The 14013-nt window shown below is 42.7% G+C and overlaps 2 protein-coding genes and 1 non-coding gene across 3 annotated transcripts in view; 1 reads left to right on the plus strand and 2 right to left on the minus strand.

Annotated features, from left to right (window-relative positions):
* Positions 1-3576, plus strand: part of LOC133641629 (gamma-tubulin complex component 6-like) — an 80509-nt gene extending 76933 nt beyond the window's left edge. The window contains exon 26 of the mRNA XM_062035497.1: positions 2758-3576. The gene's annotated coding sequence lies outside the window, so the exon portion shown is untranslated. The remainder of the gene's footprint in view (positions 1-2757) is intronic.
* Positions 3577-4786: 1210 nt separating this feature from the next.
* The window catches only part of appl2 (adaptor protein, phosphotyrosine interaction, PH domain and leucine zipper containing 2), a 34414-nt gene continuing 25187 nt past the window's right edge, over positions 4787-14013 (minus strand). Inside the window, exons 15-21 of the mRNA XM_062035500.1 lie at positions 10982-11137; positions 10817-10869; positions 10536-10710; positions 10374-10410; positions 8726-8881; positions 8615-8662; positions 4787-7785 (exon numbers count right to left, since the gene is read on the minus strand). Coding sequence (XP_061891484.1) covers positions 7654-7785; positions 8615-8662; positions 8726-8881; positions 10374-10410; positions 10536-10710; positions 10817-10869; positions 10982-11137 — 757 coding nt within the window. The 3' untranslated portion in view covers positions 4787-7653. The remainder of the gene's footprint in view (positions 7786-8614; positions 8663-8725; positions 8882-10373; positions 10411-10535; positions 10711-10816; positions 10870-10981; positions 11138-14013) is intronic.
* trnag-ucc (transfer RNA glycine (anticodon UCC)) lies at positions 7903-7974 on the minus strand. The gene has a single exon. It is a non-coding gene; the product is annotated as a tRNA-Gly (tRNA).

Below are 14013 nucleotides of genomic sequence, written 5' to 3' on the forward strand. Positions count from 1 at the left end.
CTGGCGTTGCCAGCAGTGAGAGGCGACGGGCTGGGGTGGCAATTCTTGTTGCCCCCCGGCTTAAAGCCTGCACGTTGGAGTTCAACCCAGTGGATGAGAGGGTAGCTTCCCTCCGCCTTCGGGTGGGGGGGACGGGTACTGACTGTTGTTTGTGCTTACGCGCCAAACGGCAGCTCAGAGTACCCACCCTTTTTGGATTCACTCGAGGGAGTACTGGAGAGTGCTCCCCCGGGTGATTCCCTCGTTCTACTGGGGGACTTCAACGCTCATATTGGCAACAACAGTGAAACCTGGAGAGGCGTGATTGGGAAGAATGGCCGCCCAGATCTGAACCAGAGTGGTGTTTTGTTATTGGACTTTTGTGCTCGTCACAGATTGTCCATAACAAACACCATGTTCAAACATAAGGGTGTCCATATGTGCACTTGGCACCAGGACACCCTAGGCCGCAGTTCCATGATCGACTTTGTAGTTATGTCATCGGATTTGTGGTCCCATGTTTTGGACACTTCGGTGAAGAGAGGGGCTTTCTACTGATCACCACCTGGTGGTGAGTTGGCTGCGATGGTGGGGGAGGATGCTGGACAGACCTGGCAGGCCCAAACGCATTGTGAGGGTCTGCTGGGAACGCCTAGCAGAGTCTCCTGTCAGAGAGAGTTTCAATTCCCGCCTGCGGAAGAACTTTGAACATGTCACAAGGGAGGCGCTGGACATTGAGTCCAGTGGACGATGTTCTGGTACCTCTATTGTTGAGGCAGCCAATTCGAGCTGTGGCTGCAAGGTGGTTGGTGCCTGTCGTGGCGGTAATCCTAGAACCCGCTGGGGGATGCCGTCAAGATGAAGAAAGAGTCCTGTCGGGTTATTTTGGCTTATAGGACTCAGGAGGCAGCAGACAGGTACCGACAGGCCAAGCGGTGTGCGGCTTCAGTGGTCGCGGAGGCAAAAACTCAGACATGGGAGGAGTTCGAGGAAGCCATGGAAAACAATTTGCAGGCGGCTTCGAAGCGATTCTGGACCACCATCCGGCGCCTCAGGAAGGGGAAGCAGTGCACTGTCAACACCGTGTATGGTGGGGATGGTGTTCTGCTGACCTCGACTGCGGATGTTGTGGATCGTTAGAGGGAATACTTCGAAGACCTCCTCAATCCTACCAACACGTCTTCCTATGAGGAATCAGTGCCTGGGGAATCTGTGGCGGGCTCTCCTATTTCTGGGGCTGAGGTTGCCGAGGTAGTTAAAAAGCTCCTCGGTGACAAGGCCCCTGGGGTGGATGAGATCCGCCCGGAGTTCCTTAAGGCTCTGGATGCTGTGGAGCTGTCTTGGTTGACAACACTCTGCAACATCGCGTGGACATCGGGGGCGGTACCTCTCGATTGGCAGACCGGGGTGGTGGTTCCTCTCTTTAAGAAGGGGAACCGGAGGGTGTGTTCCAACTATCGTGGGATCACACTCCTCAGCCTTCCTGGTGAGGTCTATTCAGGTGTACTTGACAGGAGGCTATGCTGGATAGTCGAACCTCAGATTCAGGAGGAACAGTGTGGTTTTCGTCCTGGTCGTGGAACTGTGGACCAGCTCTATACTCTCGGCATGGTCCTTGAGGGTGCATGGGAGTTTGCCCAACCAGTCTACATGTGCTTTGTGGACTTTGAGAAGGCATTTGACCGTGTACTGAGAAACTGTAGGGGAGTGTTCAGAAAGTATGGGGTGTCGGACTGTCTGATTGTGGCGGTCCGCTCCCTGTATGATCAGTGTCAGAGCTTGGTCCGCATTGCCGGCAGTAAGTCGGATCCGTTTCCAGTGAGGGTTGGACTCCACCAAGGCTGCCCTTTGTCACGATTCTGTTCATAAATTTTATGGACAGAATTTCTAGGCGCAGTCAGGGCGTTGAGGGGATCTGGTTTGGTGACTGCAGGATTAGGTATCTGCTTTTTGCAGATGATGTGGTCTTGATGGCTTCATCTGACCAAAATCTTCAGCTCTCACTGGATCGGTTCGCAGCTGAGTGTGAAGCGACTGTGATGAGAATCAGCACCTCCAAGTCCGAGTTCATGGTTCTCGCCCGGAAAAGAGTGGAGTGCCATCTACGAGTTGGAGGAGTTCAAGTACCTCGGAGTCTTGTTCACGAGTGAGGGAAGAGTGGATCGTGAGATCGACAGGCGGATCGGTGCGGCGTCTTCAGTTATGCGGACGCTGTATCGATCCATTGTGGTGAGGAAGGAGCTGAGCCGGAAGGCAAAGCTCTCAATTTACCGGTCGATCTACGTTCCCATCCTCACCTATGGTCATGAGCTTTGGGTTATGACCGAAAGGACAAGATCACGGGTACAAGCGGCCGAAATGAGTTTCCTCCGCCGGGTGGCGGGACTCTCCCTTAGAGATAGGGTGAGAAGCTCTGTCATCCGGGAGGAGCTCAAAGTAAAGCCACTGCTCCTCCACATCGAGAGGAGCCAGATGAGGTGGTTCGGGCATCCGGTCAGGATGCCACCCGAACGCCGCCCTAGGGAGGCCTTTTGGGCACGTCCGACCGGTAGAAGGCCACGGGGAAGACCCAGGACATGTTGGGAAGACTATCTCTCCCGGCTGGCCTAGGAACGCCTCAGGATCCCCCGGGAGGAGCTGGACGAAGTGGCTGGGGAGAGGGAAGTCTGGGCTTCCCTGCTTAGGCTGCTGCCCCCACGACCCGACCTCGAATAAGAAGAAGAAGATGGATATATGTATATATCCATCTACATCTACATCATATATGTCCGCCTACAGGAGAGAGGTGGACCGGCTGACGTCCTGGTGCAGCCTCAACAACCTGGAGCTGAACGCCCAGAAAACAGTGGAGATGATCATCAACTTCAGGAAAGTCACAGCCCCACCATCCCCCCTCACCCTGATTGACCCTTCCACCCCCGTCCCCATTGTGGACTCCTTCCGTTTCTTGGGCACCACCATCACCCAAGACCTCAAGTGGGAGCCGACCATTAGCTCCCTCATCAAGAAGGCCCAGCAGAGGATGCACTTCCTGCGGCAGCTGAAGAAACTTAAGGTGCCGACCGAGATGCTGGTGCAGTTTTACTCAGCCATCATCGAGTCCATCCTGACCTCCTCCATCACAGTGTGGTTCCCCGGCGCCACAGTCCAGGATAAGCATCGACTGCAGCGCATCGTACGTGCTGCTGAGAAGGTGATTGGCTGCAAGCTCCAATCCCTCCAGGACTTGTTCTCCTCCAGGACCAGGAGGCGTGTGGGTCGGATCACAGCTGACTCTTCTCACCCTGGACACACACTATTCTCCTCTCTCCCCTCAGGCAGGAGACTACGCTCCATCCAGACCCACACCTCCCGCCACCTGAACAGTTTTTTCCCCTCGGCCATCAGGCACATGAACAATAACTCCTAACAGTAGCTCCTTGAATTCCTTCTAAGTCTATAACAAGATCTGATAGCTCAGTTACAGCTCTTTTTATTACCAAATATGTGTTATATGTGTTTTATGTTGCACGATTGCACCAAGAAAAATTCCTAGTTTGTGAACCCGTTCTCAAACAATGGCAATAAAACTATTCTGATTCTGATTGATATATATATATATATATATATATATATATATATATATATATATATATATATATATATATATATATATATATATATATATATATATATATATATATACGTTTGTCTTTGTCCATGTGATGTCATATAAAACAAAAAAATGTAGGTGAGGCCTATCCCAGGAACACCATTCCTATTGTCAAGCATGGTGGTCTTAGTATTACGCGCTGGGCCTGTTTTGCTGCCAAAGAATTGGTGCTTTACAGAGAGTAAATGGGACAATGAAAAAGGAGGATTACCTCCAAATTCTTCAGGACAACCTAAAATCATCAGCCCGGAGGTTGAGTTTTGGGCCCAGTTGGGTGTTCCAACAGGACAATGACCCCAAACACACGTCAAAAGTGGTAGAGGAATGGCTAAATCAGGCTAAAATTAATGTTTTAAAATGGCCTTCCCAAAGTCCTGACTGTGGACAATGCAGAAGAAACAAGTCCATGTCAGAAAACCAACACATTTAGCTGAACTGCACCAATTTTGTCAAGAGGAGTGGTCAAACATTCAACCAGAAGCTTGTGGGTGGCTACCAAAAGCGCCTTATTGCAGTGAAACTTGCCAAGGGACATGTAAGCAAATATTAACATTGCTGTATTGTACTGCTTTACATTACTGATTTTGACCCAGCTGATTTGGTTACATTTTCAGTAGAACCATAATAAATTCATAAAAGAACCAAACTTCATGAATTTGTTTTGTGACAAGTATGTGCTCCAATCACTATCGCAAAAAATAATAGTTGTAAAAACGATTGGAAACTCAAGACAGCCATGACATTATGTTCTTTACAAGTGTATGTAAACTTTTGACCACGACTGTATATTCACTGAAGGCATCAAAACTATGAATGAACACATGTTGATTTATGTACTTAACAAAAAAAGGGGAAATAACTGAAAACATGTTTTATATTCTAGTTTCTTCAAAATAGCCACCTTTTGCTCTGATTACTGCCTTGCACACTCTTGGCATTCTCTCGATGAGATATATTTGTTTTCTTAACTTTAGTAACTCTTTTTACAATTAATATATTTTCAACTATTTTTTTATCACCCTTTATCACGTCCACACACACACACACACACACACACACACACACACACACACACACACACACACACACACACACACACACAACAAAGGTCACATATAGTATTTGAACATGAATGAGGAGACAAAGAAACATTAATTATTAAAGATCCCATGCGTTTATTTGTATGTTTGCTGTGAGTCACATGACTAATTACAATGGAACATACTGTACTTGTTGATGTTGGTACATACACACAAACAACACAATTAGTGGTGATTTCCTTTGCCTGATGCTGATCATGCAATGCTGATGGAATGTTTTCATTAGTGCAATCTCAAGCCTTCAAAAAGAACTACTATTCAAACAACAACACACATCATCCCTTTAGAGTGCAAAACGTTCATTAAAGATGAAAATGTAAATGCATAAGAAAAGAAAAGCTACAAAAATATATATTAAATGTAAACCTAAGCAAATGACATCTTTCCTTACCAAGAAGTGTCAGTGAAGACTTTGTTGAGCTGATCTGAGGTCTGCTGATAGGACTTCAAAAGTCTGTAAACTGGAGTGTTTCTTACTACTAGGTTGACGCTGCTGAGACAGCATGCAATGCTTCTGCCGTCCACACGGTGGCAGCAACATTGCGAAAACATACAAGCGTTACCGTATTTCCTCTTGCTGTGGCAACTGCAGTACTGACATACATAAATCCTTAGTATTCATATCATAGGAAAACAGTTGGAAATTATATATATAAAAATGACTTTGTTTACAAGCAAAAAGAAGCATTATTGTCAGACAAAATTTCATTTTAAAAGTACTATGGGAAATATTCCTAAATTTACAAAATAATTTGTAACATTACAGGGAAAGGAAGTTGTATTGTATCAATTAGAAAAATTATATGATGAAGGGGAAAAGTCATATTGTGATTAAATCCAATTGTATGATTTGATGAGAATAACGACATGACAGGGCCGTAACTAGGATTTGACAAATACAGAGGTCAAAAAATGGAAGTTCAAGAGGAGCTTTGAAAGGCTGAAATCATGTGTAACTCAGCACCAGATAAACAATATTACAATGAACACTTTTTCAATTACTATGCTGAACTTAAAGGGGAAGTGCACTTTTTTTGGAATGTTGTCTATCGTTCACAATCATGACGGCGGATGGATTTTTTTCCCCCCATGCATTCTAAATATTAAACGTAAATAAAAGTCTGCTTACAATGGAGCCTATAGGAGCCTTTCAATTCTGCCTATAAACCCTTTAAAAAAACATCCAAACATCTCCATTAGGGTTTTATATACATGATGTAAGTAACATTTAGAATATTTAATATATACCTATTTTGATCATTTTGAGCATACACAAAGCATTAATTTCAAAAACGCATCTCAATGTTTGCTTTTTTTTCTTCATCACTGATTATTACTCGCTGCAGACTTTATTAGAGCCAACAAACATAAAACATCACTTACTGTAAAATGTCTGCTGTCATTGGACTGCTAGGATGTTCATAAATTCCCATTTAGATGAAAAATTACTCATAATCCTCGCAAATAAACGGGGTGGGAGGCGGGGGTAAAGGTACTTTTCGTGTGGTTCTCGCCAGTTCAACGTCTGCTACGGCTGTCAAAGTGTCCCAACTTGTCAGATTATATCCTCAGCCATCTACTGTTCAGGTGAGATGCATGATTTATGATCTACAATAAATTTACAGGGAGCAAGAAAGCAAGGAAACAGCAGACCACTCGATGATGTAAACATAGACACACAGGAAGTGATCACGTCACCACTATAAATAGTGCATCTGTGTTAGCGCTTATAATAACAATATCACTAATACTTGTTAATATTCAAGTCTCCAAATGTAAATGGAGTATTGTTGGCGCTTTTTGAATAGTTAGTTATTGGATTTTATGGGCGGAATAATGGACCTCCCATTGGCTCCGCTGTAAGCTGACTTTTATTTACGCTTATTTAATATTTAAAATGCATTAGGAAAAATACATCTATCGTAGTCTTTCATAATGATTGTGAACGATAGGCAAAATTGCCCAGAAAGTGCACTTCCCCTTTAAGAATATTAAACAATATCAACATCATTAAAACATCAGTTTAGAAACTTGACTTCAACATGGATTTGAACTCCCAACCTTCTACTTTAACTGACATGACAATATCGTACCGACAACGGAGCGGGTTCAGCTGTGCATGACCAAAGATCGTATATTGAGAGAAAATGTTCTGCCACCAAGTATATTTTCATATTTGTCACGTCATCATTTGTCTTTGTCACTTCAAATAAACCACCGAGGACGTGTCCTGAATGCCTGATATTACGTCATCTTTTAATAGAAGTATCATTTCATAAGAATTACGTCATATTAGGGGGAAAGTCCTGATTATACTGACATTAAATGTTACTTCACAAGTAACAACTTTAAAAGAATGAAATCATATTGTTTGAGAAATAATGCTGTAATTTTCTAAGCATTAAGGCATAATTTTACAAAGGAAAGTGATCTTTTTACTGAAAATATATTGCAAAAGGTGTCATTTTTAAAGGATACAGTTGCAATAATAAGACAACATTCATTATTTATACGTGTTATTTTCACAAATGAATGCTAATATTCATTTGGTTTTACATCTTGCCCTTGTCACTCATTGAAAGTGCGGCAGAGATTTGACATGACGTTTATTTTTTGGCCAATGATTGATTTTCCTGGGGGCCACTATTGGAGGAATTACGGTAAACGCTACATTCCAAACAATTCATTTGCTAAAAAGGACCAAGTGAATCCTTCATGAAACTCCAGTTGAGCCAATTTTGCATGAAAATGAAAGTGAGAAGCAGAACTTTAGAACTTGAGCCCTCACAGCTTTTTATGACATTTATGTTTCTGCCGTTTATGTTTATGATTATGAGCGAGCATGTTGCAGTTCCGCGGTCAACAAACATTATGATCAGACCTTCATTCATTCCTGGATTGGTCCCGGTTGAGTTTCTGCCTCTAGGCCTCAGATTCCAGGTCCTCTAGTGCGTCCCCGTCGGCAGCGTCGCTGCTCTCAGGTTCCAGCAGCAGGAATTTGCCGTCGTTGGTCAGCGGCATGTTCTTCATGATCTGGGCCAGCGCTACAGGGTCCTGCAAGGTACAAAAAAACAACACTCTTTAATGAATCCAAAAACATGAAGACGCTCATTAATGTTAATTTTTTTGTGTAAAACTGATCGAGAAAAGTGTAATTTATGCGAAAAGGACTGCGTTGGCCGGGAATCGAACCCGGGTCAACTGCTTGGAAGGCAGCTATGCTCACCACTATACCACCAACGCTGTGAGTACAAAGGGAAAGAGTGAGGAGAAGGCCAGTCTGCAACATTCCACAGCTGCCTCTTTTCCTTATATGGCAATATGGGCGTGGCTAACATGGAGCAGACCAGCATAGAAGACTGGCTCCTCCTACAGAGTCCAGTCATCACTGTTGTATTGTTGCCAGAAAAACTTCTTAATATTGCGACAAAAAAAAGGGTTTTAAAACAATATTGTTTGTATTGCGAGAAAAAGTCACGACAGTGTAAAAAGAGGTTATAATTTTAAAATATAAATGTTACAGTACAAAAACTAATGATTTTAGAAAAATAAATTGTAATCAGAAAAATGGTTTTACATTAAAAAAAGAGTCATATTTTAGAAAAAAATGTGTTTAAAAAAAATCGAGAAAAAAGTAATAATTTTAGAAAAATATCCTCAAAATAAAGAATACATTGTTTTGATATGAGAAAACAGGCAAGCAAACACAATGGTACTAAGAAAAGTTGTAGCACATAGCGTTGGTGGTATAGTGGTGAGCATAACTGTCTTCCAAGCAGTTGACCTGGGTTACATTACTGGCTAACGCATGTGTTTTAATTATTCTTGTGGCCAAATAGTGAGTGTAGAGTTTGAAAGAGCACGTGGATAAAAAAAAAGTCACCTTCTTGGCTTCTGTGATGTCCTTAGCGAGACTCATGGTGTAACAGATCTGCAAGAAAGATTCTCTTCACATTCCAGCACTTTTATGTAGGACATCTTTCAAGACTTGCACCTTCTCGCCCTCTGTGTTGCTCTCAAAGACGAAGGCGCTAAATGAAGGCTCGCCGTCTTGGCCGCCGTCGCTCCAGTCTCGACCCTCCACCACGAAGCCCATCAGCCTGCTGTTCTCCTGGTGAGCCGCAAACTGACACACCTCCCGCAACTGAAACTGAAACACCTTTGATTGAGTGACGCTCGTTCACACACACGCTTTCCAAACCAAACATAGTCTTTACTGAACTCAGAAGCAGAGCTCTGCAACCGGGGGTCTGTTGCCCCCAGGGGGTTGGCAGAGGTACTGCAGGGGGGGGGGGGGTCGTGAAATTATTTGTTGAAGTGACTTTTTGTATATTCCCCTGCAATCTTTCCACATGTCCTTAAATACACGTTGATCCCATACATTGTGGTGTAGTTAAGAAATGAAAACAACATGAATCATGACATTATTGTCCTCATGTTGGCATTAGTGCTCCAATTTTTAGCTAACAATGAGCGAGGCAGTTGCCAGCTAGCGATTAGCATGTTAGTTGTCAGCTAGTGATCAGTGTGCTAGTCGTAAGCTAGAGATTAGCATGATTAGTGCGCCAGTGGCCAACTAGCAATTAGCGTGTCAGTTGTCAAATAGCGATTAGCGTGCCAGTTACCAGCTAATGATTGAAGTGCTCGTTGCCAGCTTGCAATTAGAGCATTGCAAGCTAGCTAGCAATTAGCAGCTAGTGATTATTATAGCGATTAGCATGACATTTGTATATATATGTATATACATATATATATATACACACACATATATATATATATATATATATATATATATATATATATATATATATACACATATGTATATACATACATACATATATATATGTGTATATGTATATATATACATGTATATATATATACACACATATGTGTGTGTGTGTATATATATATATATATATATATATATATATATGTATATGTATATATGTGTATGTATATATATATATGTGTGTATGTGTATATATATATATATATATATATATATGTGTATATGTTTATGTATGTATATGTATATGTGTATGTATATGTATATATATATATTTGTATATATATATATATGTGTATGTATATACTACTCAGTGGCCTAGTGGTTAGAGTGTCCGCCCTGAGATGGGTAGGTTGTGAGTTCAAACCCTGGCCGAGTCATACCAAAGACTATAAAAATGGGACCCATTACCTCCCTGCTCGGCACTCAGCATCGAGGGTTGGAATTGGGGGTTAAATCACCAAAAATGATTCCCAGGTGCGGCCACCGCTGCTGCCCACTGCTCCACTCACCTCCCAGGGGGTGAACAAGGGGATGGGTCAAATGCAGAGGACACATTTCACCACACTTAGTGTGTGTGTGACAATCATTGGTACTTTAACTTAATATATATATACATACACACACATTATTTGCACTATAAAAAGGTATCTTTAGGCCCAGTTAATTGCAAAACACAATCACAATTTTAGTAGGGGGTCTCTGCTTCTTCTGGATCAGTTTGGGAGTCTGACCTGAAAAAGACCCCTCCCCTCTAAGGCAAGCTGTAACCCTAAACTTAGCACTAACCAAAACCCTCACCCTTATCCTAACCCCCAGTAAAACTAAAGTGTTGCGAGTGCTTGAAGGAACTTACACTTATTCTTGTCACCTGAGTCTGAGGGTCAATCAGCCTATAAAAACAGGAAAGACAAACTAAACTTTAGCCTTTGAATAAACATTGATCCTAGAATAAGTTAAGTAGAGATATTATTTAAAACCTGGATCCTTTCTCTGCACCAAGTCTTTCTGTCTTTACCTGAGACAGCTGCTGGTGACCATGAGGTGGGACTCGGTGGTCCTGAAGATGTTGTGTATGGCTCGGGCGGCCAGCACCTGCCTCATGGCCTCGTAGATCACCTCCTGGTTGTCGCCGCAGCGCACCGCCATGGAGCCCAGGAAGCGCACGGCAAACACCTGCTGCAATAGGGCGTCTGCGCGCGCAGCAAACAACGCTTAGGCTCGACAGGAAGTACGGGGAAAAACATACGGAAACATCGGAGGGATCGATTAAAAAAAAGACAGGAGGGAAACTGTTACCGTCGCTTTCACCGGAACAGTCGTCATCGCTTTCTCCAAATGGATTTGTGCGCCTGGCGGGGAGGAAGGAAGCAAACATAATGATTACTGATCCATTAGGAGTGGCGAGTCCTCCTGGAAATGACATAATGAAGCCTATTAGTCAGGGAGAAAACAAGCACTCACCTCCCGTCCACTCTGTTCTGATCCTGGAATTCAGAGGCGGGCAGCACGATGTCAAACTGGATGGGCGTCCCGGGGGCGATCAGGTCTTCTGGTTCCGGGGCGGCTCCCGTCTTCTGGGACACGGCACTGGTGGTGTAGACGCCTCCTGGTTTTGCTCTGCAGGAACAAGGGAAGATCAAGTTCCGCGTGATGGAGTTGTCATGGCAACAACTGCACTGCTAAAATCAGCAAGCAATGTTTTTAAATATTTGACAATTTATCTTTCGGGAAACAGACAGTAAGAAGGCCACATTTGGTACTTTTTAAATGGGTTATACTTGTATAGCGCTTTTCTACCTTCAAGGTACTCAGAGCACTTTGACAGTATTTCCACATTCACCCATTCACACACACTGATGGCGGGAGCTGCCATGCAAGGCCCTAACCACGACCCATCAGGAGCAAGGGTGAAGTGTCTTGCTCAAGGACACAACAGACATGACGAGGTTGGTAGAAGGTGGGGATCAGGTTGCTGGCACAGCCACTCTCCCAACCGCGCCACGCCGTTACATAACATCACCATGCGGTAGATCATCCTATAGATCAGACCTGGGCATTGTACGGCCCGCGGGCCGCATCCGGCCCTTTGCGCGTCCCTGTCCGGCCCGCGTCAGGCCAATCATAAATTACAAAATAAATTTTAAAAAGTATCTATGTCGAGTGTGCAATACAACGGTGCTGCTTTTGTTTTGAAAAGCGTTATTTGTATTACTTCCGTGTGGACGTATGCGCGTGTGCGATTGTGAGTGAATTGAACGGCGCAATTACAAATTACAAAATAAAGTTTAAAAAACATCTATGTCGTGCGCGCAATACAACTGTGCTGCTTTTATTTTGAAATGTGTTATTTATGCCGTATGTCCGGAGGGAACCTGTGAGTGAAGGTGCATAGAGACAAGTGATGAGACGCTAAGAAAAGAAAAGTTGATGAGGAATGGCGTGTTTCCAACAAGACATGGACTGCCAAGTATTTCTTTACATAAATTAATGGTAAAGCCGTGTGCTTAATGTGTGGTACACAGGTTGCTGTGTTTGAATATCATTTTAATCGCCACTACACGAAGAAACACGAGGGAAAATACCGGAATGTGTCTGATGAAGCGCGCGCAAGGGAGGCTGATGCGTTGATGGTAAAACTGCAAACCCAACAAGGACTTTGTGCCATATTTCACACCCCCAGAGATGCAGCCGTCAGGACAAGTTTCGTCATTTCTCACAAAAGCGCCAGAAAAAGTAAGGCGTTTTCTGACGGAGAGTTTATTTAGGAGTGCTTATTGGACTTTGTTGCGCTGATAATGCCCGGAGACATGGACTGTTTTTCGCTAACTTTGGATGAGAGCTCTGATGCAGTCAATTAAAGAGACAACCACAGGTAATGACTTGTTCACAGAGGTAAATGCGTGTTGGGACAAGCTGGCAGGTGTGACAATCCAATCCACTTTATTTATATAGCACATTTAAACAACAAAATGTTTCCAAAGTGCTGCACAACAATATTACAAACAATATTCAAATATTATCCTTAGCTCCACCAATGACTGAATAAAAAGAAAAAACAATTACATATAAAACCAATATAAAAAACAATATAAAATAAATATGATTAAAAACTATTTTTAACAACAGATGGTTGTCCAAATCTGATGGGGAAAAATGTTGGATAATGCAGGATAAAGTGACCATCAAAAGCAATCTGCTTTTGTATAAAGTTAAGTTAGGTTAAATTAAATTATTATTATTAATTATTATTATTATTATCATCATTATTATTTATCTTACGGTATATCAAAAATAATATTGAGCAAAATTTAATTGAAATATTGTCGTGTGGCCCTCCAGCAGTGCTCGGGTTGCTTATGCGGCCCCCGGTGAAAATTAATTGCCCACCCCTGCTATAGATATACAATCTTTGGTCATGCACAGCCTGCTACAACTAGAGCAAAAAAACACAATGAAGTCCACTTTTACTATTAACATCATCCGAAATGTGCTGTCAACATAACATTAACATTAAATTGTACGGAACATTGAACATTAAAGACCTTGTACATCAGGGGTGCCCATTACGTCGATCGCGAGCTACCGGTCGATGGCGGAGGGTGTGTCAGTCGACCGCCAGCCAGGTATTAAAAAAATTGTCCTAAAAATTAGCGATCATCAATCTTCACCAAGACGTCACTTGATTGACATTCACGGCACCCGAGGGTCATGTGAGATGGCGGTGGCTGTTGTCAGATCATTATTAATAAAAAATGACAGACAGGAAGGCGAGAAACTATTTTTATTTCAACAGACTCTCGTGCCGTACCTGCTGTCAAAACTCTAAGGACCGACTGTACAGTTTCTGTCTTCGCAATTAAAGGGCTGCTCCATCCTGCCTGCGCTAACAAAATAAGATTTTCAGAAAGCTGGCGTGCACAACTTAGCAAGCTACAGAGTTTGCCGTCAATGTATTTCTTGTAAAGTGTATAAAAAGAAGTATGGAAGCTGGACAAATAAGATGCCAAAAACCAACCACTTTCATGTGGTATTGGACAGAAAGGAGGACTTTTTTTTCTCCTCCATTAGAAAATGTGGACGTTATCATCACTACTGTCTGATTCCAATCAATGCAAGTCATCAGAATCAGGTAATACACTAACTTATATTCTTGTCTTCATGAAAGAAAGGAATCTATATGTGTTAAACATGCTTGTATTATCATTAAACAGCTTTAACTTGTTAACAAAAACGTCTCTTTCATAAATAAACACATATAAATTATATATTGACTTGGTCAATTGAAAAGTAGATCACCTGCAGAAAAATTGTGGGCACCCCTGGTCTACAGCCTCTTCATGAGCACCAAACATGATAAAATACATCATCTCCTTCAAAGGCTCCCTTTTGAATTTGCAGCTTTTCATGACGTCGATGAAAACCTTCTTTTTCATACAACTAACACTGCCTCTGACCCACACTTATATAAATGAGCTTTCTAATAAAATTGGAAG

Source organism: Entelurus aequoreus, linkage group LG24 (assembly GCF_033978785.1).
Source record: "Entelurus aequoreus isolate RoL-2023_Sb linkage group LG24, RoL_Eaeq_v1.1, whole genome shotgun sequence".
Lineage (NCBI taxonomy): Eukaryota > Metazoa > Chordata > Actinopteri > Syngnathiformes > Syngnathidae > Entelurus > Entelurus aequoreus.